Source organism: Lampetra fluviatilis, chromosome 39, assembly GCF_964198595.1.
Source record: "Lampetra fluviatilis chromosome 39, kcLamFluv1.1, whole genome shotgun sequence".
In the NCBI taxonomy this organism is placed as follows: Eukaryota; Metazoa; Chordata; class Hyperoartia; order Petromyzontiformes; family Petromyzontidae; genus Lampetra; species Lampetra fluviatilis.
Genome location: NC_136313.1, coordinates 710692 through 732524, shown reverse-complemented (window position 1 = coordinate 732524; position 21833 = coordinate 710692). Strand labels below are relative to the sequence as shown.

The following is a 21833-nucleotide window of genomic DNA, read 5'->3' as shown; positions in this document are numbered from 1 at the left end:
GATAGAGTGTTGTCCCCTCACACCCGCAGGTTTTATTCAAGTGTTCCAGTTTATTTCTACATGTATACGCACTCTGTTGGCTGAAAACATCTTAATGGTTATGCACCCTCGTGTTTGCAGATTGCGTTGCATTGTGTGAAGCAGTTGTATAAATGACGCTAAATATAAAAAAGTCTGTATCATAATTATCATCATCCGTGCATATTGTTGTACTAGAATACCATTGATTCCATTGTACTACCAGGTACAACATGAACGTGCTGGTGAATTGGTTCGTTCAAATAAAAACTCTCGAGTTCATCAGTAAAACCGCCTTACATCGGAAACGTATTTCATAGGCTAATGTCTCGTCACTGGAAGGGACGATGGCCGTTAGGCGAGACTAATGACGGGCAAGCGAGGGACCCCCACCGTGGAGACAGAGCGATGAAATCGGCTCATGTGCACACGCATGGCGGATTGTTGCATCGCGTGACCGTGAGAGATGGAAACAGCTTGGAGGGGTGGGGGGGAGGAGGCCTTCATCATCCAGCAGTGGATAGATCATGGCTGATGATGACAATGAGTGTTTTAAGTTGTTGGGTGACCATTGACACAGATGCTATGAATCGCCCTGGTTCAGGGTTGTGATTTATTCCAGGAATGAATGTAACTAACATTGGTCGTAAATGTGGCAGACGCCCGTGGCTACAGGGCCCACGTGTGCCTCTTGCGTTCAACGTGGATGAGTTGAACAGCGTGCGGTGCACGTACCCTGGGCTTAAGGAAGAATATAAATGAATCGATGGTACATCCTTGCATCTCTCATGATGAATATTTCCCCCTTTTTCCGAGTCAAAGAGAGGTCATTGTTCGATTGCAGTGGAGGGGAGTGCAGCAGTATCCATTGCCGTACTGTGCATCTCTACTTCCACGCGTGTGCTCCCCGCATTCACCAACCCCCACCAACTAGTACCCCCCCCCATGACCTGTGGTGCGGAGAGGTCCTCATCCAGCAGTGTATGGAACATGTACATTTCGTGTAAACGTTTTGCTAAGAGGCAGTGTTTACGATGTGTGCGGTGAGTAAATTAAAACTTTGTTTCCGCATCACTGCCAAACACATTCCCGTAATTTTCACTCGGTTATTTTGTAAGTTTGCTCGGGCGGCTAATAATGCGGCAGGTGGGCCGGGGGACGACTCATCCAGTCGCCGAGCTCACGTCGTCCGTCCTCTTTCACTCGCAGCCCGTCTTCACGTTCCGCCACACCGGTCAGAGCGGAACCAATTACACAACGCCCAGTCATGTGACGCTGGGCCCGGCCCGGGTGATGTTGGTTTGTGGCAGTTTGACTATCGCATTGTCACAATGATTCAATCGCCGCCTACGAGAGAACGAGAATCACGAGAATCGCGAGAATCGCAGCAGTCACACGGTCGTCGTCATGATAGTCACGAGACTGCTTTGTTTGCAGCAGGGAAGACGGAGGTCAACTTATTGTTCCCCTGTCTGTTGGCAGCACTTTTTTGTTTTGTCGCGAAGACGGAAGCACAGATGCGATGCGTGCCACTTCTTGATTTGGGTGGCAGGGTGGCAGCACGATGGTGACACTCGCGCCTCACAGCATTAAGCCCCTTGATTCGATTCCCGTCTTGGGTTCCTTTCTGTGTGCAGGTCATATGTTCTATCCACTATGCTGCTTGGGTTTTCTCTGGGTTCTCCACTATCTGCCCCATAGCTAAACAAAACAATACACGAAACAATTGATAATGGCCATAACATTGCAATGCCGGAAATTACCGCACAAATTGCTAAATTGATTTTACACCTGGCAAGATCGCTCTCTCCTGCAAAAACTTGGCAGGGACCCTCCTGAGAAGAGTCGACTCGTTGATGCCTTGTTTCTTGGGTAAACAAGCAGAATAATAATAATTGTGTTTATTCAGCCAACTTATGCAAATTTAGCTGCCTTCCAGATTTAGATTTTTTTATGGTTATTATCATTTACTCCCCTGCAGCATAACAAAGGATGTCATTAATCGGCTTAACTTAGCTTTCTTATCAACCATCTCAACTTTCGCCCCCGTAGCATAAAGCTTTAGTTTTAACTCCATACGCACCTCCCAGCCCACACCCCGCCCCCACACTCACCCTCCCTAATATCCGCACCCCAATGTGGTGCCCACCCAGGCTACCTCACTTCTCTTACACTTACCCTTATCTTAACTATGACACTGCTAATCCCCCGCCCCCCCACCCGACTCCTTGGCTCCTGCCCCCCCTCTTACCCCATATAATCACGGTTCTCTAAACAGCTCTCTTTATTCACTACAGCAATTTTGCTGTGGCGGTTCCACCTGAAGACGGAGGCTTGTGTTGCTTCCGAAACGTCGTGATTTAATTTAGTTGTTTTCATTTTAATTTATTTTATTTCATTTTTTACCTACGTGACTTTACCGATAAAACCTAAAAGTATGGATCCTTGCAGTCAAGAAAACTTCTAGAAATATTATCGTTTACCCAGTTACAAATTCCCCTACGCCATGCACGTCCCATAATGGTAAGCCATGCTGGTAGATGCCAGGACGATGCCACGTAGATGCCATGCATCTGCTGCCACCCCGTCGGTGACCCTTGCACCTCGATATTTGCCCGAGCATGCAGCATGTGCCTGTAACCTTCGTACGCGAAGCCGTGGGACAGAGATTCATTCTGCTGTGTTGGAGATTTTGTCGGGTGGCGCAAACGTCAGAGCGCTGAGCTGGCGCTGCAGAGAGAGATTCTTGGGGTTCAGATGCAGGAAGCTGTCTGGGATTAAGCGGGGTTCTTAAGTGTAGCGAGTTGTTGGCCTCAGCGCAATCACCAATGGAAAATAAAAAAAACGTATCGTGTTAAATTGGGTCCCGCACATAATTAGACTAAATTCCAGTACTGAGATTTAAAAATAAATCTTGATATTTCATGCGACGAACGTGATTCTGCAGCGGCGCGGGTGGGAAAGTGACGCCCCCTAAACTGTGTAGATCAGAGGTCCATTGGAGGCACCTCGGAAGTAGTTCTGTCAAATCCTCTTCCCATGCACCGTTCTCCAACACGAAGGATTGTCCTGCTTCGTGAGATTTCCGAACAGGTTCTTCACCCTGTCTCACGACGTCACGCCGCCGAGCGCACAATCGTGATCACATTCTGGAATAAGACAAAAATTAATATTTGTAGTGCTTGTCGCTTCAGTGGGTGGGAGGGGGGGGGGGTTTGGGGTGGGGCCTAGGCCGGGGGTGCTCCTGGCTGTGTCGAGTTTGGCCAGGTGAGGGGTGTGTGCCCTTGTGGGTCCGCCTGCCGCTTGCCCCAGCAGTGCAAGTGTTCTGACTGCGACCTGTGGCCACATCTGACCGGTTTACAGAGGGCACCTTTCATCAGAAACCACCCACCCTGACCGTAAACATCCTCTATCAGCTGCAAGGAAGAAAAAAAAATGGCGTGGGCCTGAGTGGAATTGCTATCTCATACTGGCCGAAGTGAAAGGTATCTACGAGTAGGCAGAAGGTCAAAGTTCTGTTTGTTGCTGGACACTTGACGTGTTGGGCCTTTGGGCCTTTGCCCAGCAGCTGTGTAAAAAAAATACGTTAGAAAAATCAGAAGCTTTGTTAACTCAAATTACACCTCCCATTAGCATGGCAAACCACGGTTTAAGAGGGAAGGCAGCCAGGACCAGCGCCAATAACTGCTCAAGCTTTGTGATCCTGCATCGGGATAATTGGCCAACTCGATGAACAAAACATGTGCGGCTGAATAGTTAGAGTTGCTATTCCGGGTCCAGCTGGGCAATGCTGCGATTGATTAAATCCGATTCGTACACTCACGATATTTCTACTGTATAATGCATGAGCTATGATTGATTATGATTTAGTGGTACACGTATTGGCGCACTGCACTATGCACAATGCTGTCTCGCGTGAATACGCTTACTTGCCGGTGTGCGCGTTTGCCATGACGCCGGTCACCGGCTATGCGGCGTAGGCCTTGATTCAACTCTTGATTTAATCGATGTCTCTCTCCGCTGCTCCACGCAAGAACGAAGCGGATACAAACATAGACTTGCTCTCCAGTAGATGATGCAAGGTGAAGGCAAGTGCAGTCCACTCCCACCCCATCTCCCACCCCAGACAGATTTGAACCCAACTGTTGGTGGTACCACCTTAGGCACGAGACATGCAACGATTCATTTCAGTCAATGTAGTCTATTTTGGGTAGAGTCCATTGAGCCGAGAAGCTCTTTGTCAATGGCGATCCGGCCAAAAAGGCTGATGCGACGGTAGCCAGCGCATTATATGGGAAGGGAGGGTTTACAGGGGCTGCATAGCACGGCTGGTACGATGGTACCCAGCACGTTACATGGGGAGGGAGCGTTTATACATGACATGTACACAGTGGGGAACGGTAGCACATGTGTGTGCGAGACTGCAAAGATGTGAAAAAGTTGTGTGCGTCAACTTTTGAATGGTTGCCGTCCCATAGATTTTGAGTAATAATTTTAACTTGTAACTCGCCAATATACGGTATTTGCTCACTCCCAAAGACAGGGAACGGCTGAAGGGCCTGAGGAGGAACCACAGACGTTGGGTCGGTGCCAAATTAGACCCCAAGCTCTGCGGTCCTCTATGTATTAAGGTGTCATTGGACAATTCATTCGCGTTTTCATGTGGGAGAAAGCGGAGCACCTGGACAAAAAACCCACGTGTGTTCAGGGACAACACTGTTCCGTACAGATGGAATAGGTGGAGTCCACGTTTTGCTACATGGCCTTTTCCTGGCGAGCCAGGGTACAGCCCCTCCTTGACAACGAAGGGAAGGGGATTTCGCAACATTCGAGAGTTCCACCAACCATGGCCTCCACAGTTGTAGATTACGCTGGGCCACGTGGGCCACGTGCGCCACCAATCCATTGCTGGATGAAGGCCTCCCCCCCCCCACACACTCTGAATGGGGGGTTGCTGTGCACAGCTGTACTGCCATATCCAATACTTAATATGTTTTTTGTATCTTGGAGGGTGCCTTAGTTTGGCTCAAGCAGTATTAGCTAATTAAACTGCATTGTGATAAACCCATAGTGCCCTAAGTCAGTAATTCTACGTATTCCGATATGCATTGGGTAGTGGACATTTCTTTTTGGGGGTCTTAATCAGTTTTTGATATTCCACATTCCTTTGGTTGAGCCCAAATAAGTGGTAGTTCAACCACTGTTGACTTCTTCAAAAGTGATGCTGAATGTATCACCCCACCTTCAAGGTGACGGGCCAGGTCCATGCCCACCCAGGAATTTATGACCTTCCTGAAGTGAGTCATACTCTACCCGGCTGCATAATCGTAAAATACCCAATCACTGTTAATAATAAGACATGCCTCAATCATAAACCGGTTTTACTGCAGTGTGACGAACATCTTTTAAGCAGGCCACATGGGAATGTGGCGAGCAGTGGCCAGTACATTGTGCTCTAAAGCTTGCGACCTGAATTCAGTTCCCAGCTGTAGCTAACGTCCGTGGCAAGTGGTGTCTGAACTGGTCCCGAGGTCCCAATAAGCAACCCGCATTGACCAGTATGGCGAACGATGTTCAAGCGAACCCCCCATCGCCGACACAGTGTTGGAAGCGCCTTCATCCAGCAGTGGATTGAGAAGGGGTCACTAGAACGGTTTCTCGGAAGTAGTTTTGTGATATCGCTTTCCACGGAGCTGTTATATACCTTGTCGTGCGCTGCTCTGCGAGCGTTATTAATGATTACAATGTCTTATGAGACAATGCCCACATTGGGGGAGCGGGGGGGGGGAATGACTAATCAATAGATCCCTATGCACCACGACCTTTTGTCAACTTTATTGTAATTATATATTAGAGCCCGTTGAGACCAAGAGTACCTTTGCCAACACTGTGTACATGTACAGTGGTCGAAACATCATTCATTGTGATTTGTCAATGACCAAATCATCTGGACTTGCCCAATCTCATCGGATCCCGGTTGGTCCATAGCAGGTGTTTTATGGCATTGAGGGTGAGATGGCGGTACAGCAATGGGTGCTGTCAATTTGGCCACCTACCGGATTGATTGTGTTATGTGGATTGTATAATCTCTCCTTGCGGCACGTTTGAGTGTTATGATAATAATTACATGTATATAGTGGCTTTTCATCAAGGATCTTAAAGCGCCGTACAGGACACAGCAGCAACAGGCACTCGGCATAAAAATTATATTATAAATACATTTTAAGAATAATTTACTAAGAATAGGTTTTTCCCCTTTTTTCTGGCAACAAAACTGAAACCTTTTTTCAAGGAATCATGTCTGCATTAACCACAATACTTGTGGTCTAGCACCATTTGAGACGAGGCTCAAAAGAAAGCCGTCTCTGGTGTGGACCAATCAGTTTCAAGGACAATGCATATATTATCAGAGTGTGTTTTTTGTTTGCATTCTGACCACAAATATTGTGGTTAATGCAGACATGATTCCTTGAAAAAAGGTTTCAGTTTTGTTGCCAGAAAAAAGGGGAAAAACCTATTCTTATATTTTGGTACTGGCAAAGGAGGTCTCATGAAATAATTTAGTAAATGAACTAAAAGTTTAATAAGCTGGAAATCAAAACTGTGATCAATGGGATTGACCCAAAATACTAATGTGGGACTGCTGAAAGAGAGGTGAGACTCGGTGAGTATTTCATGGAAAAAAAAAGATCTTCAGCTGCGTCACAGGCAGGATGCGGAGGCGGCCACCGTTCTTTAAAGGGCCACAGTAATCGACCCCAAAAATACGTATACAGTTATTATGTTTAGTCGATTAATTTACATAATCAGATCATCGTCCCCGCTGTGTACTGTATGGTGACGACTATCCTGAGCCCGCCACATTCAATCAGTAGGTGGGGGGGCGGCACGTTGTCGCCGACCGTCGGAACAAACGACCGGCCGAAGAGACCCGCCGCCGGTCCCTGCCGGTTCTTGCCTGCCGCCCGGCGCGATCCTGTTTGGAGAGCTCCGCTTGCCTCTTATTTTGGTCTTGTTTCTGTTTTTGGCACGCATTGCGCCACACGATCGTCTTACAGTGGTAAACGGGCACAGTTACGGTTTTTACCCAGAGTGCCCGGTTAATTGAAAGCAATAAGGGTTCTCCTGTTTAAACTGACGGTCCTAGTTACTTCTCTGCTGTTGGCGTGCTTAATTAACCTCTCATGGCACTAGCTTACTGATGCTACGGATCGTACGTCGATTCCTACTTAGTTTAATTTGGGGTAGATCATGTAGGATTGACCCAACATACCAAAGACCCAAAGAATATGCATTTCTGCAGTCACGAAAGCTTTAAGTCAAGATCATGTAAATGTGTTGATGATAACCCTCCACCACCCAACAGAGCCAATCAAATCGAGTTGTCACGCCATGGGCAAACGTGCTGATCGATTTGGTTCATCAGCAAACCAGAGAGGGAAGTGATGTTGAGAAACCCAAGCATAATTTTGACTGTTTTGTCTGACATTTCGCTGGGAGATTACATTTGTCATCATCAGGCATTAATAGGAGCTAAGCTCTCCCGATACCTTTATACCATATTTAAAATATAATTGGATTATTCTTTAATCCAAAAAAGAGTTACAACTCGCAAAACAAATAGATATTATCTTGTGCATAGATTAAACGGCTTGTACGTAAATATCTCTTCTGTTACGGATTCAATATTTATCTTGTTGATCATTTAAAATGACTCAATAGGGATCACACAGCAATCTCGTCCCCTTGCTGCTGCTGTAAAACGACCACGTATTGTGTCAGAGAAACACTGGGGTGCTTTCCTTGGCGGTGATGGCTTTGCCCACTAAAAGAACGGCGCAAACAGCAAATTTGTATCACAATCACTCGGCACATTTGTCCACGGGACAACTTGATTCGTTTGTCCATGTCGGGTGGTGGAGGATTCTAGGACTAACTGAATTCTCTCCGTCTAGACCAGCTCAAGTCTCCTGCAAATCACGTGACTTCAGCGTGGCCACCCCTCTTTGAACCCCTTCCCTCTCCCCGTTGCCACCCACTGTGAAAACAGACACCGCTCCTCATGCAGCAGCAGCAGCAGCAGCGTTGAGGCCCTCATGCAGCCTCTCCCTCTCCTCATGTCTTCTGACCATTGTGCTCCCGTTCCTCTGTTCTTCTCCATACTTTCCCTCTTCATCCCCATGCATTATCTTCCCTTTCCCATTCCTCTCTCCGTTTGCATACATCAACGTCCTAGACTCTTGCACCCCTTCCGTTGGTGTGTGACGGGTAAAAAAAAAAGTCGCTCGTTTGCAACTACACGATCTTACCAGAAAGAAACTAATATTAATTGTTTATTAATTGCGTTTTGTCGCTCCCGCGGTCGCGTTTCAGGCCTACGCGTCTGGCTGTGACATAGTGATCCTCGGCAGCAACTTTGAGCGAGTGCAGATCATCCCGGGCTCCAAGCATGGGAACATCCAGGTCGGCTGCCTCAGCTGCTCCGCGCGCCTCGGCAAGGTGAGCCTCGCCCTGCGGGAACAGCGCAGCGGTAACCCTTGTCGTGCGCCGAGTGGCGATGCGTGCGCAGGATAGTAATAATAATAATAGTGCAACTTGAAACGCGCGTGATATTTTACAGACATCATGATTTACGGTGACTGAGGTGCGGAACCAAGCTGAGTGTCACTCAAAAGCCGGGCGGGAGAGGTGGGGGGCCTTGAAGAGAGAGATAGTGCCCCCCTAAGTGTCTCTTGAAAGTCGGTGTGAATTGAACGCTGGGCAGCAGGGACGATGATAACCACATTCCACATGGCAGGGATTGCCACGGAGAAACGACTCCCGGCAGTGACCATGGTCCCTGTCCTTGGTGTCGAGAGGAGGAGGAGGAGATTCTGAATCGCACTGCAGATGGGGGGCAGCCGATTGCTTAGACAGACATCGGAGTGACGTTATACTGGACGTGTGAGTTAAGGCACTTGACTGTGCGAGAGGGTCATTGGCAGAAGAGAAGAGGGAGGTTTGGAGCCTGGAACGGGGCATGGTTCTCGGCAGTGCCTACGGCCACAGGAGAGGAATTCCAGACAATGGGAGTGGCAGAGTAGAAGCAAGCTCGGAGCGGCCTTGCTTCTAGCAAAGTTTGAGAGTTTTGACAGAAGGCCTTGGTGGATGGAGTGGGGAATGCATAAAGGGGAGCAGAGCAAAATGAGAGCATTGAGGAATTGTCGTTGAATTGTGTGCAGGGTGGGCAAGGGCTCATTGCAGAGACAGGCGTTGGAGTGGTCTCCGTGGGTCGGGCGACCGAGTGGGAGACTGTGAGGCAGATATCGGAGGTCGCTGTGTGTCCACACTGCGGGACCGTGTGGAGGGTAGAAAGCTTTTGCTACGTGTGGTGGCATCGGATCTCTGTCTTGATGCAGGACTGCCAGCTAGGCACTTTTATGCCTCTTTTCCACTCGCACATCTGAGCCGTGCTGGAGCCATGCCGAGCCAACGTGAAGCAGCTTAGGAAGCACGGGTTGCTTTTCCACTACCCAAACTGAGCCGTGCTGACGTTACACACAATGTGTGACGTCCAGATTCCGTATCATGAGATCTTCTCCATTTGTGTGTTGTGTGCGCTTGCCTTCCAGATTGCAGCATCTTACGGAGACACCGTTTCCATCTTTGAGCCTTTCCCGCTCATCAACAAAGCAAGCAACCCCGTACGTGATGCGCTGTTCACATATGCGAAGAGCCGACTCGTAATTTGAAAATTAACGACACGTCCACTGTTCGCCAGTAATTATGAGCTTCTCAGCCACGCATGCCAACCTCCCTATGTTCACAACGCAGCCCCATAACAGCCTACAACATGCATGGTGGGTACTTATTCAAGCACTATACAGGCTCCACTACGCTTAGCTTATGACATGTGACGAGTTCTGCGGTATGCCAGGTGATTTGGCCAATGTTATATCTTGGCACTAAAGTGAATGAGCGTGCATTTTGCAGACTTTGGTGACTGTGAATGGTTCATCCATTGTGTTGTTTATGTGATGAATTACATCGAAGTCAACAATGTAACCATCCTCCCCTAGAGTAGAAACCCATACAGGCACACTCTTGCTCAAACATACAGCTGCTTTAGCAAGGAACGCTCTCTCCCAGACCGCTGGTCTCGGCAAATCCAAATATTATTCCTTCTCAAGGAATTATCCTTCATTCCCCAGGTAAAAATGTTGGTAATAAAAACGTGCTCCATGTGTGCGTGTGCCCACCCAGCTCGGCTTGCAGTGGCACAAGACAGGGCAGCTCAAGGTCCCATCCGCGGTCCTGGATCTGGCATGGGACCCTCAGGGTGAGAGAGCAATCATGTGGTTTGGCGGGTGGTGCGGTGGCCACGCATGCTAAGGGATGGTGGGGATGGCATGGAGCCAAGTTACGCCTGTGCTTGCGGTCATTGATTATGCTCGATTGGTGAAGAGTTTGTGAAAAATGTGAAACCATGGGGCTTTTGTTCGTAACGAACTGGGCAACGAATTAGGGAGACGGTACAGCAAACTATACAGGCGGTATTGACGACGTTGGGGACAGGTTAACTCCGGACACGCAAGGCAGACAACAGACGAGACGGCACAAACAAGACGGAACAGACAAGACACAAACAGTACACGGGAAGATGCCTTGGTACGATGGAAACAACTTGCGCTTTCGTGCGGTACTAAACGGGATGGACAATTCAGACAGGACGGTGCGTATGAGACTGTTAGAATGGGACGGTGCAAACAAGATTAAAATAATCAACTGTAATTTCAAACGTGAGCTCCAATAGTGACAATTAATAAACTTGCGAAGGGGGCGAAATATTCTTTGGTGAACTGGTGCATGCTCAGGTGCGTGAGCGAGGAGGAGCTTGTAACACATTGTGTCTGGGTAGTGGTGTGTGTGCGCGCGTGTCAGTGTATGTATGTGTATCACGTGTAAGGGGAGTGGTGGCTACAAACCCCCGTGACCCAAGTTGGATTCCCGCTCACGTCAAATACAAGTAGCAAATATTTGAACCGGTCCTCGGCCTCCGCTCGGTCAACTCCACCTTAAATGAGTACTTGGTGAGGGTGTGTAAACATTAGCACGGGGGAGACAAAGGTTGCTTGTCATGGTGATAGCTGCCCACCCTTGCGTGTGCCGTGCCGGCTTTCATAGGTGCAACTCGCTAACAGCCCTTGCCCCAACAGTCTGTTGACGGCTATACGGGGGGGGGAATCTCTGTCTTTGTGTGTGTGCTTGCACAGCCGATTCTCTGCTCACCGCCTCCAGCTCTCTGCAGCTGTGGTCGTGCTCCCCGGGGTCGGAGGTCGCAGTGGACAGCCCCACGAGCGAGTCGGCGCTCACGGGCTGCGTCTGGGCGGCCGTCTGGACGTGCAGGTTTGGGGGAGCACGGTTTCGCCGAGCACATTCTTCAGGGGAGCGCGTAAAAAAAGCCGCGCTTGTTTAAGGGTGCTAAGTGCATACCCGCAGCAGCGCGGCAAAACCACGCTCTCGGTGAAGTGTGATAAACGTGTGCTCAAGGGAGCGCGTCAAACCTACGGCCAAGAGTTTGTAGTTACCCATATTCAAGGGAGAGTGTCAAACATATACTGAAAGCCGTGCACCACACACACACGTAAAGCTTTAATCACTGAATCTCACTGGATTGCTACTCCTTCCCACTGATGCTGCCTCCTTGATCTCCTATCCTCTGATCCCACGTCCCCTGGGTGTTTGACTCCGCCCCGGTAAGCCACGGCTTCCTCATGCACTCATTGCTCTGATTCTCTCTGTCTCTCTCTCTCTGGCAGGACCGCGCTTCCTGTCACGCAAATCAAATTCTCTCCGGATGGATATTTTTTCGCTACCACGGGCAAGGTGAGCTACAGAAATTCTGCTAGAAAATGTTTTTTTGTAAAAATTGTCTTGTCCCAAATTTGTCCATTTCTCGGGGCTGATAAATTCTACAACTGGGCTGAAGAGCGAGGCTGCTTGTGCGTGTGTGTTGTGGTGAGCAGCACTTGCCCCAACAGTCTGTTAAGGGGGGGATCCTTGTCTTTCTGAATCCTAATTGCTATGTGGCACCTTGAATTAATAATATTTGTGGTTAATGTTTCGAATTTGCCATATTGAAACCGTAATGCTGGCACACAATAGCCCCTCATTTCGATTGACATTGGGGAATCTCTAATGTCCAATTGGAAGCGGGCGGCGTGTCGTGTTTTATGGTTTATTTACACCACAGCGATAACCAAGACGGCCGCCGGGCTCGAACTGCAAATCTCTGAAGCGGTGAACGCACCACCGCCGGGCTGTATTTTTTTGTTTCGTTTTCACCGAGAGCGTGTCCTGCCATCTTAACGCATGTGGTCTCCGTGTGTATTTTGGTACGTGTGCCACGTCACCAGAATGACTGCCTGGTGAAGGTGTGGTACCGCACGGATGGGTGGCACGCGTGCCGGGTGGTGGGCGTCTCCGGCGGTGGCAGCTGTACGGACCCCGCGGTGATGCCGACGGAACGGCCGGCGTTCTCGTTTGCGTACCTGGCGCACCCGCGTGCCGTCACCAGCCTCTCCTGGAGGAAGACCAGCACGTACCTCCCCAGGTGCGCGCGCGAGTAACGCCTTGTGGTCTCCAGGTGCCGTTGGGAACGGCGTGAACCGGCTCTGCTGCCGTTGTGGATCCCTTGCAGCCCCTGACGTAATTCCGAGTATTTCAGAAAATTCCCGATGCTCCAGTGATTCAAATAAAATATTTTTTTCATCCCTCAATTTTGTCTTGCCCCTAAGGTAAACAATACGGCCTCGTGGCTCAGCGGTAACGCGCGTGACTCGCCTTATCCACCAGCTGCACTGGCCCCAACAACTTGAAAAACCTACACTAAGTATCCTTTATGTTTTGTCCATATTTGTTTTTGGGCAAGGCCAAGCTTGGTGCAAGAATTCTAGTAATTATTCCGTCACCATTAACGACGACATTTTTGGTATAAAACTACCACGTGGCCGAACCTAAAAACAAACGCAGATCGTTTGTACCGGCTCTTTTGCAACCTACGTTCCATCTATAATAGAGGTTTTTTTGGGGGGCTTTATCGCGAAAATATAAATGTGTTGTTAAACCCGCCATCACCTGACACAGCCAATTAGTAAGGTTCGTCACGTAAACAAAACATGCCAATTAGTTATTAGTTCAGCACACCCGTGTGTTGGAGATTTAACCCACCACATTTACAATTCAAGTACGAGGTCTCGCCGGTAATTACAACCGTCCCATCTGTTGTGTGCGTCGCGCGCGCAGGGGCGCCGCCTGCAACACGCTGCTCACGTCGTGTCGCGACGGCATCTGCCGCGTGTGGCTGGAGACGGTGCTGCCCGAGGACTGCCTGCAGGAGTGCCCCGCCGTGAGCGGGCACGGCGCCCGCGGGGAGCCGCCGCCGTCCGTGCGGCTGGCTGCCGCCGCGGGGCCGCGCGGGAAGGCCCAGCGGGAGCGCATGCATCACGTGCTCGGGGTGGGTGGCGCATGATGGAGCAAACAAAACTACACAAACAGGACGATCGTGGGCAAAATTATTACAACCCAGATGGCACAAATTGAAATTGGGCTGTTGACCACGAATCTAAATAAGGAATGCGATTGGCTGCGTAAGGGTGGGTGAGCTGTGAATGGTGGAGGTGCGTGCTTTGTGGATGAGTGCATGCTCGTGTGACGCGTGTGTGCACGTTCGGGCGCAGTCGTTCCAGCAGCTCAAGATGCTGAAGCGCAGGAAGCGCACGCTGCAGAGAGACGGCCTCGGGTCAGTCCTGGCCGAGGCCCTGCCAGGGTCGCCCGCGTTACCACGGCAACCGCGCATCCTCGCCCACTTCCACATCGCCGCCAGCATCAACCCCAAAACAGGTGGGTGACTCACGGCGAAGGGCTATTAATAATGTTTCGTTTTATATACAAGACTCCTCTACTTACGAACGAGTTAGGTTCCAGAGGTCTGTTCGTAAGTCGATTTATCCGTGAGGGCAACTTTATTCCTGTCGATTGCAAACATGGACGGCGTGTACACTAAACACGGTGAATGGCTTTAAAAGTTGTATAATCTCGACTCTTTGGTCCTTTCGGTAAAGTCACGTGACTTTACCGAAAGAACCAAAGAGTATGGATTCCTGTAGTCACGAAAACTTCAAATCAAGATTGTATAATCTCCTTTAGATGCCACTGGTTCTCCATGTTCTGAAGATGTAGATGCCACCACCACCATCTATTGCGCGGCGGTTAAACTTACGACTCTTGGTCCGAACAAGCAACTGGACATTCGGACAGATTTGTTCGTACCTCTCAAAGATCGTAAGTCGAATGTTTGTAAGTAGAGGAGTCCCTGTACATATAGTGTAGTCCTGTAAATTGCATCTCACAGTCGCTGAGGAACCACAGACTAGTTGGCAGGCAGCAGGAAGGCGGTGGAGCCGGCGGTAGTAACAATTGCCCGTGCTCTGCATCGCGGCGCCGTGAGCACGCCCAACGCCGCTCGTTCTCCGTGTTTAACCTCCCGAACCTCTTGTGCCGACGCAGACATCCCGCTGATGCCGGCAATGGGCTGCCCGGGAGTGGACGGCGACGGGCCCCCGTTCGTCGTGCACTGGCTGAACAACAAGTACCTGCAGTTCACGCTCTCGCTCGAGTGCCTCCTGCAGCAGCTGCAACCGCCGGCACCGCCGGGGGGCAGCAGGGGCGGCAGCGGCAGGGCGGCCGACGCTGGGTCACGGGGGTCACGGGGGTCGCAGGAGGAGGCCGGCGGAGAGGTCGGCGGCCGCGACGCCCCGGACGGCAACAGCGACAACCACAGCTCGTCCCGCGGTGCGTATCGAACGACGGATGCAAAAATTGGTGACGTTGTCGTAGACTATTAAGATAAGTTTGGGGTGATGATGGCCATTGGAATTTACCTTGTGACGGAATGACAGTCGGAGGAGAGTAGGAGTCGTTTATGATATGTGGGACCGGCTGCATTCAGGAATTGCGCCTGTTCTTGATGACGACAGCGATGGGTTTGGGAGTGCGTGGGGTGGCTCAAGACAGGTTTAGATATCACTTAACGCTGACGGTAGCCATTGTCTCTCACCGATCACGAGTCGCTGGGTTTGCAGCGCAGCGTGCTAACTACCAAGCCACCCCTCCGCCACCTTTGTATGACCGCGCAGAATCCGAGGACGGCATCTGCTCGCTGGACGACGGCTCTGAGAAGGAGAGCGACACCCCTACCGGCACGGCGCCGCGCCGGCCCCCAGGCATCAGTACCACCACCAACACCACCCTCACCGCCACCGCGGCGGTGGCGGCTTCCACCCCGGCAGACGGCTCGGGGCCGCCGGGCGGCACCGGGAGGCCCAAGCACGCGGGCGCGGCCGGGGCGGCGTGGCAGGTGGAGAATGGACTTGACTGGCTGGTGAGGGACTGGCAGAGCGCGCCCGACATGCTGTACAGCGTGCACGCGCTGGACGGGTCCTTCCTCGTGTGGCACGTCGACTGGCTCGACGAGAGCCAGCCCGGCGTCTTCAAGCAGGTGCAGGTGAGGTTGCCGCCAGCGTACACGCCGACACCGCGGCCGCGCATCGCCTATACGGTCACCGGTCGTCGTCGGCGTCGTCGTCAGCCGCGATCAGTCCGCTGGCGGGCGAAGGCTTTGGCGAGCCACCGCCGTGGCTTTACGCGGTCGCGCAGTGCGACGGTCCGTCTCGCGCTGCCCAGCAAAAGCTGATTTCACCGCTCCGTCTCAACCTCTCGGCTGTCTTCCATCCTTGGGTTGCCATTTTCAACAATTCGATTCCACCGCCGGCCGTCATCCCCTCCAGCGGTGTATCCTGCCCAACTACTTTTCTTAAGTGAACAGTCATTTCTGTTTCCAGCAATTACACAAAATGCTCCTCCTGTTTGCGTTCTTATTGGCACGTAATGAGTCGCCTACCTCCTCATCCTGCTGTCATTCCATGAATTGTCAAGTTGTGTGGTGGGGGGTCTTGATTTGAGGCAGAAATCGATGTATTTTGTAAGGTTTTCTTTGAATGGTTTCTCGTTTGCCCTGTGTCTGCTCTGTTCACCATGAATGTAACGTTTGCATGGAGTTTATATAATCCTTAAACAAATTCTGTTGCCTCGGTGAGTGCCGCTTTGTCACCCGTGCACGTAAAGGAATCGTAATCGTACCCTTCCTTGATCGGGCACAAACCAACTCACTGTGCTTTGCAATGTGTCCTTGCCCAAAAACATTGCACGATACATTTTCTTTGATTATAGGATACTCTTGATTTTTTTTCTTTGACAGAGTCTGGTAAACATACCTAGACATACCGAGCGGTGCTGTTGATTTGTTGGTGTGAATCTGGTGGTGCTATAATTATGTTGATGTCGTGGTTCTCAATCTGGTGTTGTAGTCTCAATGTCGTAGTTTTAATGTGGTTGTGATTGTGGTCGTGTTAATGTGTTCATGCGGGTGTGTTAATGTGGTAGAGTATCAGCGTGGTGGTGTTAATGTGTTAATGCGCGTGTGTTGACGTCACCGTCACTCTGTGGCGAATGGCGGGTATTGTTATTGGGTCTCGGTGTGGCGGTGTTTATGTGCTCTTGCTGATATTTCATTGGTATCGCTGTCCCTGGCCCCAGGTCTGCTTCTCCTCGCGCATCCCCGTCGCCTTCCCCGCTGGCGACGCTCACTCCATGGGCAAGCACATGTACCTGTACGCGTGTCCCAGCGGCGCCCGGCACGCCGGAGACCCCACCGCCGGCACCAGCCCTCACCACCCGCGCTACTACTCCTCCTCCTCCTCGTTCTCCTCCGTGCCTCGCAGCTCCTCCGGCCACCTCATCTCCTCCAGCCTCGGCCGCAACCTCGGCAGCTGCGGCAGCATCGGCAGCATCGGCGGCGGCATGGGCGGGCCCTTCGGCGCGCTGCTGGTGCCGCCCTCGGTGAAGCTGGTGACGAAGCACGCCGACGGCTCGCTCAACCAGTGGGCCGTCTGCTTCGGCGAGGACGCCGCCTTCCGCACCGTGCTGGGCATCTCGCACCAGTCGCGCTACTGCGGCCACCGCTTCCGCCTCACGGGGCAGGCGTGCCACGCCGTGCTGCCGCTGCTGCTCACCACGGCGCACCACGCCCCGCGCGATGACGCGCCGCCCGACGGCCGCTCTTCCCCGCGACCGTCGCCTACGGACGACGTCGCTCGGAAGCGACCGAGCGGTCGCTTCGTGCGAAGGGAGGCAGGCGGGGCGTCGGGCGGGTCGTCTGGCGGGTCGCCGGGCGACACGTTCGCCGGCCCGGCGATGACGCGGAGGAGCCTGCGCGGCGAAGGCGGCGGCGGCACCTGCGGACCGCCCGGCCGGCAGCTGCGGCGGTTGATGAGCGACTGCGACGTGCTGGCGGTGCGCAGCGAGCTCATCCTGTGGCGCGTGGACCCCGTGGGGCCGCTGTCCCACACGGGTGGCGTGCTGGAGCTGGCGCGCATCAACTGTGCCAGCGAGGACGCTTTTGCGCACATGGCGTGGCTGCCCACCACCGTGCCGGGGTACTGCCTCGGTGAGTGCGGCGCCGGCAAGGCAGTGTAGGCCGCGGTGCGTGTGTGTTCAATATTCGTCGGTGTTGGCATCCGCAGGACTTTACACCTTTAGCAATTCCCGTTGGAGCCACGGTGTGGGGCTGCCCATGCCACTTACCTCCTCCTCGCCACCTACCCGCAGTGCCTCTCTTCGGTGCATGTCATGAGTGTGAATTATTCTCCCTTCTTGAGAGACGGGAGAGAGGGTGCCGGCTCTCCAGCTGACGCGGCTGGGAGGCTCGTAACAATCGGGGCAGCTGACGTGTGTGTGTGTGTGTCTGTATGTGTGTGTTTGTTATTGTGTCAACTCAGCCTCAAATGATGACCTGCTATTGTGTATAACCATCAGCATTGGGGAGACAAAGGCTATCGTGTTACCCACGCACCACTCGTGTGCTCGCAAACAGAACAGTCTGTTAAGGCTATACGGGCGGATCTTTGTCCTAATATTTTATTTTAAGTGAGCACACCGGGAATTAAGTTAGGAAATTTAAATATAAGGGGTGTTGCTTGCATGTTGTTTGTGTGTTAATCTGGTGGTGTTGGATTTAATGTGGTTATGTTAATGTGACAGTGTTGATATAATGGTATTCATGTAGTAGCCTCAATGTCGTAGTTTTAATGTGGTTGTGGTAATGTGCTAGTGTAAATGTGCTAGTGTTAATGTGCTCGTGTTAATGTGTAAATGCGGGCGTAGCGGTTAGCATGCTTCGCTACGAACCCAGCGACCTGAGTTTGATTCCTGGTCGCGGCCAACACCAGTGACGATTATCTGAACCGGTCATGGGTCTCCCCTAGGTCAACTCGGCCTCAAATAAGCACTTGCTGTGATATTTAAACATCACCACTGGGGAGACAAAGGCGGCCGTGCGTGGTGTGCCGTGCCGGCCCTCGTGTGCCGTGCCGGCCTTCATCAGTGCTCGCTAACAGCACTTGCCCCAGCAGTCTGTTAAGGTTACACGGGGGATCTATCTGTGCGTGCTTTGCGCTCGCACAGGGACGTACTGCAACTCCCCGAGCTCGTGCTTCGTGGCGTCAGATGGCTGGAATCTGCGCCTGTACCAGGCCGTGATCGACGCCCGCAAGCTGCTCGACGAGCTCTCCAAGCCGCAGCTGTCGGTGAGCGTGCCCACGTCTCATTCTGCCGTTGTTTTTATTTGTTTTTGGTCCGTTCTCCGGTTTTACTCCAATCGTGCTAATTGGCGTCGAATCATTCTGAGCTCCCCCCGTACGGCAGTGCCGCAGCCCCACGTTGACATACTGCTCACAGAAGGAGATGTCGTAGAACTACTTTTGATATTCCTTCAAGTGACACCTTATCCTCGATAGGGTTGAAGCCACCTTCTCATGTGACCCGCGATACAGAAGTTTGCGGGTTGGACAGATATTTTTTGTTCTCAGAGCTTTTAATTTATCAACCATATTAGTTTTTATCTGCGCATCATTGGGACTGGCACCATCGACTCTCTAAACTTGAGAACCTGGTTTAAAAACGGGAGGCTGACACCCAGATTTGAAGCCAGAATCTCAGCCGTGCTGGTTCATTGCCATGAGCCACCCAGCCACCTCTGCAATAATTATTCATGAAGATAGATGCGGCCCAATTAACAAATTGACCCTGAATGTGTAAACACGCACCTCGGCTGTGCGTCCCAAGGCTGCTCTCTGGACACTCTGGTTTCCTCCAACGCGAAGCCAAACGCTCATTGATCACAACCAGTTATAGACGGCCTGGTGTTCAACACGCAGACCCAACTCGGAAAACCACACTAACATTATATTGTTTATTATTGTTTATTGTTATTATTATTCCTTTGATTGCCACTCACTGGCTCGCTGTGCTGCTGCCGTGCTTGCGCTGCGTGTTTTCCGCCTCCGCCGCGTGCAGCGTCTGGTGGGCGACGTGTTCAGCATCGTGAGCCAGCAGTCGACAGCTCGGCCCGGCTGCATCATCGAGCTGGACGTCATCACTGAACAGGTGCCGCCCCCCCCCTCGCCCGCCCCCCTTTCCCTCCTCGCCACCCATCACTTATTGTTGTGTACGGCGGAGCGAATAGCAACACTTGAAGGGCTTTACCCATCTACGACCCATATCGTAAGCTGCCTGCCAATACAGGCAGCGGAAGCAGCATCACCGACATCATTTGTGTTGTTGTGATTGTGACCGAGCCGAAGTGCTTGGATTAACCGCCGCTTCCCTGTGCCATGCGCCGTGTCCAGTGCCCATCCAGCACGCAGTTCCTGCACGTCTTCTCGGAGGAGCTCATCCTCGGTCGGCGCTCCAAGGACACGGAGGAGGGAGACGGATCCAACCCGGCGAGCGGTGCCGGTGAGCCGCCAAAAAACGCCGCCTCGCCGCCAAACAAAAACAACAATTGGGCGAAGCTCCCATCGTCGCGACGGCGCCCTTTTGTCAGGGGCCGCGCGACGCCTCCTCCTCCTCACCCGCGTCATAATCAACGCGTGCGTTCGCGTTCGTGCCATGCCATATGCAGGTCCCGGCCGGGCTCCGCAGTTTTCCGAGAGGTTCTTCCTGGTGTCCATCGAGAGAGCCGAGGGAGGGCAGTCGCTGCTCAAGATGTGGAGCCTCCACCTGACCTCCGTGCAGGCACTCGCCGGTACGCGCCTCCACAGGTCGCACGGTCGATCAAGCAAGTCTGTGCGGATACTCGCCGCACAAGAACTGGGTATCTCCACACTTCTCCCCACCAGCCTGCCCACCACACCACACTCACTCTCGCCTCCTCCCCCCCCTCCCCCCCTTCTTCCACCGCGCTGCCGCACTCAGCCGAGATGCCGGCATGGCAGAACTCGCCCGGCACGCCACAGTCATCGGGCACCGGCACTGGCAGCGGAGCTTCCTCCTCCTCGTCAACGTCGTCGTCCGCCGAATCCCGGCCGCCCTTTGGCAGTGGCGGCGGCGGCAGTGGCGGCAGCACCACGCTGCCCCGCACGGCCTCCAGCGCCAACTTGCAGACGGCGAGCCGGCTCACCCTCGCCTCGCGCCTCCTCCACTCGCAGCCGCTCCCGCTGCAGCTCGGCGTCGAAATCATTCACGCCACGCCCGCCGCAGGTAACGCGCCGTGTTCGCAGGCGTGGTGTTTGTGCCGCCGGGTTCCGGTGCGGGGGCGGCGCCCGTACTCGCTCCCCACAGAAAGGATTAAATTTTGGGCCCTATTCCACATTCTTATTAAATGGCTGAAACCCCGCACCCCCCCTTCTTGTTGGTGATGTTCATGAGAGCCGGTGATGATTTGGGGAGGCCTTCATCCAGCAGCGGATTGATTATGGCTGATGATAATGGTGACGAAGACGTTGGCAAAAGTCTGACGGAAAGGATAAAGGGCCACCTGGCACGAATCGAGCGAAGTCTCGTTGCTGCGCCTGTAGTTCTCTGGCTGCGTTCGTCTCGTGAACAGCGATTTGTTGTTGGGCCGCCTCTGCAGGCCACCTGAGCTCCTCGTCCATCTACCCCGTGTGCCTCGCTCCCTACCTCATCGCCACCTCCTGCTCCGACGGCACCGTCCGCTTCTGGCGCTGCTCCGTCGCCGATGCCAAAGCCTCGCAGCAGCAGCAGCAGCAGCCGGGCAGCAATGGACCGCAGGTTCGGTGCCACCTTGTGCCCGCGTTTAAAATATGGCGCGTCACAATTGCGCCGGATTCACCGTAGGAGCACATTTTTTTGGATGAAATAAAGGAGTGAGTGTACGATTGAGATGAGTGAATGCGTGGGTTTAGGAGTGAATGAGCGGGTGTACGATTAAGGCGAGTGATTGAGTGGTAGAGCAGGCAAATAATGTAACTAAGTGAGAACTCGCACAAAGCCAGGATAGAGTCTCACTTACAAGAATGTCCTGCGGCATTGGCTGGCCAAGTAGGGGGCGATGATTATGTACAATCCCGATTAAGTGATTTGAGTGGATGTGCGAGTGAGTGTCTGTACGTACGTATGTACATTGAACGTCTTTAGCACCGTAAGTAGCCAATCCGCGCGAATCGGAGACGAGGATGGTGAAAGGAGCTGGTGTGCGTGTGCGCCGCCCTGCAGGACGCCAGCTACTCGTGGGAGGAGTGGCCCCTGCAGTGCGACGAGGCGGCTCCCAGCGCCATCAGCGTGCCGGGCCGGCCCGTCGCCGTCAGCTGCTCCTACCCGGGCTGCGTGGCCGTCGCCTACCGGTGAGCGGCGCTCCGTGATGCGCCGTGACGCGCCGTGCGCTCCCGCATCGCGCTCACCAAGTTGGCGTCCACAAA

At 52.6% G+C, this 21833-nt stretch overlaps 1 protein-coding gene across 2 annotated transcripts in view; it reads left to right on the top strand.

Annotated features, from left to right (window-relative positions):
- Positions 1 to 21833, top strand: part of LOC144945822 (dmX-like protein 2) — a 69418-nt gene that overhangs the window by 11892 nt on the left and 35693 nt on the right. The window contains exons 2-19 of one of the 2 annotated variants that reach the window (XM_078874364.1): positions 8392 to 8517; positions 9630 to 9701; positions 10261 to 10336; positions 11271 to 11403; positions 11817 to 11883; positions 12414 to 12610; positions 13303 to 13513; positions 13737 to 13899; positions 14566 to 14850; positions 15195 to 15562; positions 16654 to 17563; positions 18580 to 18701; positions 19471 to 19560; positions 19803 to 19911; positions 20078 to 20200; positions 20371 to 20655; positions 21029 to 21186; positions 21631 to 21758. In XM_078874364.1, coding sequence (XP_078730490.1) covers positions 8392 to 8517; positions 9630 to 9701; positions 10261 to 10336; positions 11271 to 11403; positions 11817 to 11883; positions 12414 to 12610; positions 13303 to 13513; positions 13737 to 13899; positions 14566 to 14850; positions 15195 to 15562; positions 16654 to 17563; positions 18580 to 18701; positions 19471 to 19560; positions 19803 to 19911; positions 20078 to 20200; positions 20371 to 20655; positions 21029 to 21186; positions 21631 to 21758 — 3623 coding nt within the window. Of the gene's footprint in view, positions 1 to 8391; positions 8518 to 9629; positions 9702 to 10260; positions 10337 to 11270; positions 11404 to 11816; positions 11884 to 12413; positions 12611 to 13302; positions 13514 to 13736; positions 13900 to 14565; positions 14851 to 15194; positions 15563 to 16653; positions 17564 to 18579; positions 18702 to 19470; positions 19561 to 19802; positions 19912 to 20077; positions 20201 to 20370; positions 20656 to 21028; positions 21187 to 21630; positions 21759 to 21833 lie in introns of those variants that run through there. The other variant, XM_078874365.1, reaches the window with a different exon arrangement.